General features: G+C 41.0%; 1 protein-coding gene across 1 annotated transcript in view; it reads left to right on the top strand.

The window, feature by feature from the left end:
* LOC103373957 (protocadherin gamma-B5-like) overlaps positions 1 to 2,249 on the top strand; it is a 5,929-nt gene that overhangs the window by 2,462 nt on the left and 1,218 nt on the right. Inside the window, exon 2 of the mRNA XM_008303970.1 lies at positions 1,782 to 2,212. Within this exon, the coding sequence (XP_008302192.1) occupies positions 1,782 to 2,212 (431 nt within the window). The remainder of the gene's footprint in view (positions 1 to 1,781; positions 2,213 to 2,249) is intronic.

The following is a 2,249-nucleotide window of genomic DNA, read 5'->3' as shown; positions in this document are numbered from 1 at the left end:
GTGCGATTTTTGCTTGCAGTCTGTTGTGTATCCTTTGGCTGAAAAGTCATAAAGAGGGAATAAAATGTATCCTTAAGATCCAGGATGATTTTCCTCCATACGCCTGTCGTCTGTCATCCTCATTCTCAGTACTGAGGGACACATTGCATACTGTGTTTTCACATCGGGTTACCACTGAATACAAATATATCCATCAGAACTGAGTAATACTCACTCAAAGTGTATGAGATTGTGCTGCCAGTAGATTTTGTGACTGTGTTAAAGGAGCAGATATACAGCATTAATGTAAACGAAATACAGGCATCTCCGATAACTGTTCCTGAAAATCCGTGAGTAATTACTTGACCTTACAGAGATAAAAACGGAGGAAACTATCTTATAAAATCAAGTAAATAATGTATGTGTAAAGACAGTATAAGTCAATATCTTGTTTCATCATGGGACCCTCATTTTCCCCAGCTGGCTGTTGGTTGATGGAATCTTTCTTTGTTTTATTTAAAGCACGTCACTTCTCTTAAAGAACAGGTTAAATGGTAGTCGTTTAGCATAAATTATTTTATGATATTCAAAAGGCATAGCGTCTTTTCCTCAGTTTTCCTTTCATTTTGCAGTTTTTTGTTTTTTTTTTTTAAATTCCTTTAAGACTCTTGACATATGCGGGCTCTGATGTGGAGCGACCCCTAAATGGTACTGTCCATGGTGCTGAAACCAGCCCACTCCTTTCATATTCCCTTTCTCGTCACTGCGGTGCGATGGAAATATTATAAGGAGGAAAATACACACCTCTCTGTAGTTTTTGTTGTTGTTGTTGTTGTATGTATTTGACTACAGCCTGGAATGTTTCTTTGTCTCTCATCGGAGTGTTCCATTTAAAGCTTTGGTAATACCAATATTTTGCTCACAGCGTCGCTGTCTACCAGCTTTACTTAGTGGTGTCACATTAACACACACTAACACATTTCGGAATCAAGACAGATTGCTCGCTGGTGAAAGCATCGAAGTCGCTACATATATAGTCGGACTAAACTCGTCCTCTGAGGAAGATACTGTTTGGCTGACTGGGTATTTTTATTTTACAAGTCCTAGTGTTGGTGGTTTTGACACGGGCCTTTCAGGAAAAATGGGACACAAAGCGTTTTCAGCGCTCGGCCTTGTTGCCTCCTTGGGATTATTTCTCGTACTGTCGCAAACCGCGTTTGGAGATGTGTCTTTTTCCGTTCCAGAAGAGATGAAGCAAGGCTCCGTTGTTGGAAATATAGCAAAAGAAATAGGACTTGATGTGGGCAAATTGGCTGCTCGTAAGGCTCGCATTAATACAGACGGGAGCAGTAAACGATATTGTGACATTAATCTGAATACCGGAGATATCATTGTTACCGACAGAATCGACAGAGAGGCGCTTTGTGGCAAAAAAGCATCTTGCGTTTTAAAACAGGAGCTTGTTTTAGAGAACCCTTTAGAGCTTCACCGCATCACCGTTCACGTTCAAGATATCAATGATAATTCACCACAATTTAAAAAGAAGACGATCAAATTTGAAATCAGGGAGTCAGCCAACAAAGGCAGTCGTTATCGCTTAGATGAGGCCCATGATGCAGATGTCGGACAAAACGCTGTTCAGGGCTACAATATCGAGGCAAACGAAAATTTCAGAATAAATGTTGTTGCAAAAAGCGGAGGAGGAAAATATAGTGAGTTAGTTTTAGAGAAGGAGCTGGACAGAGAACAACAGCAAGAGCTAACAATTGTGCTTGCAGCAACAGACGGGGGCACACCTCAGAGATCAGGTACTGCAGTTATTCATGTCACTGTACTGGATGCTAATGATAACGCTCCGGTGTTCAGTCAGGCCGTTTATAAAGCCAGTCTGCCTGAAAACTCTCCTTTAGATACTGTTGTGGTCACAGTGAGCGCTACTGATGCAGACGAGGGAATAAATGGAGATGTAACATATGAATTTGATCATATTTCAGATGAAAATAATAACGTGTTTTCCCTTGATCAGACAAGTGGTGAAGTGAGAGTGAGTGGGTCGTTAGATTATGAGGAGTTATCTACCTATGAAATGCAAATTGCAGCCAAGGATGGTCTTGGATTGGTGTCATCCTGCACATTAATAATTGACGTCACAGATGTCAATGACAACGCTCCCATAACATCAATTATGTCTCTGACAAATCCAGTACCAGAAAATACACCTCCTGGTACAGAGGTGGGCATCATCAACGTGCAGGACAGAGACTCTGAAA

The sequence above is a fragment of the Stegastes partitus genome, unplaced genomic scaffold (genome assembly GCF_000690725.1).
Source record: "Stegastes partitus isolate 25-593 unplaced genomic scaffold, Stegastes_partitus-1.0.2 Scaffold2105, whole genome shotgun sequence".
In the NCBI taxonomy this organism is placed as follows: Eukaryota; Metazoa; Chordata; class Actinopteri; family Pomacentridae; genus Stegastes; species Stegastes partitus.
Note: the sequence above shows the minus strand (reverse complement) of the source record. Positions and strands in the feature narration are given on the sequence as shown.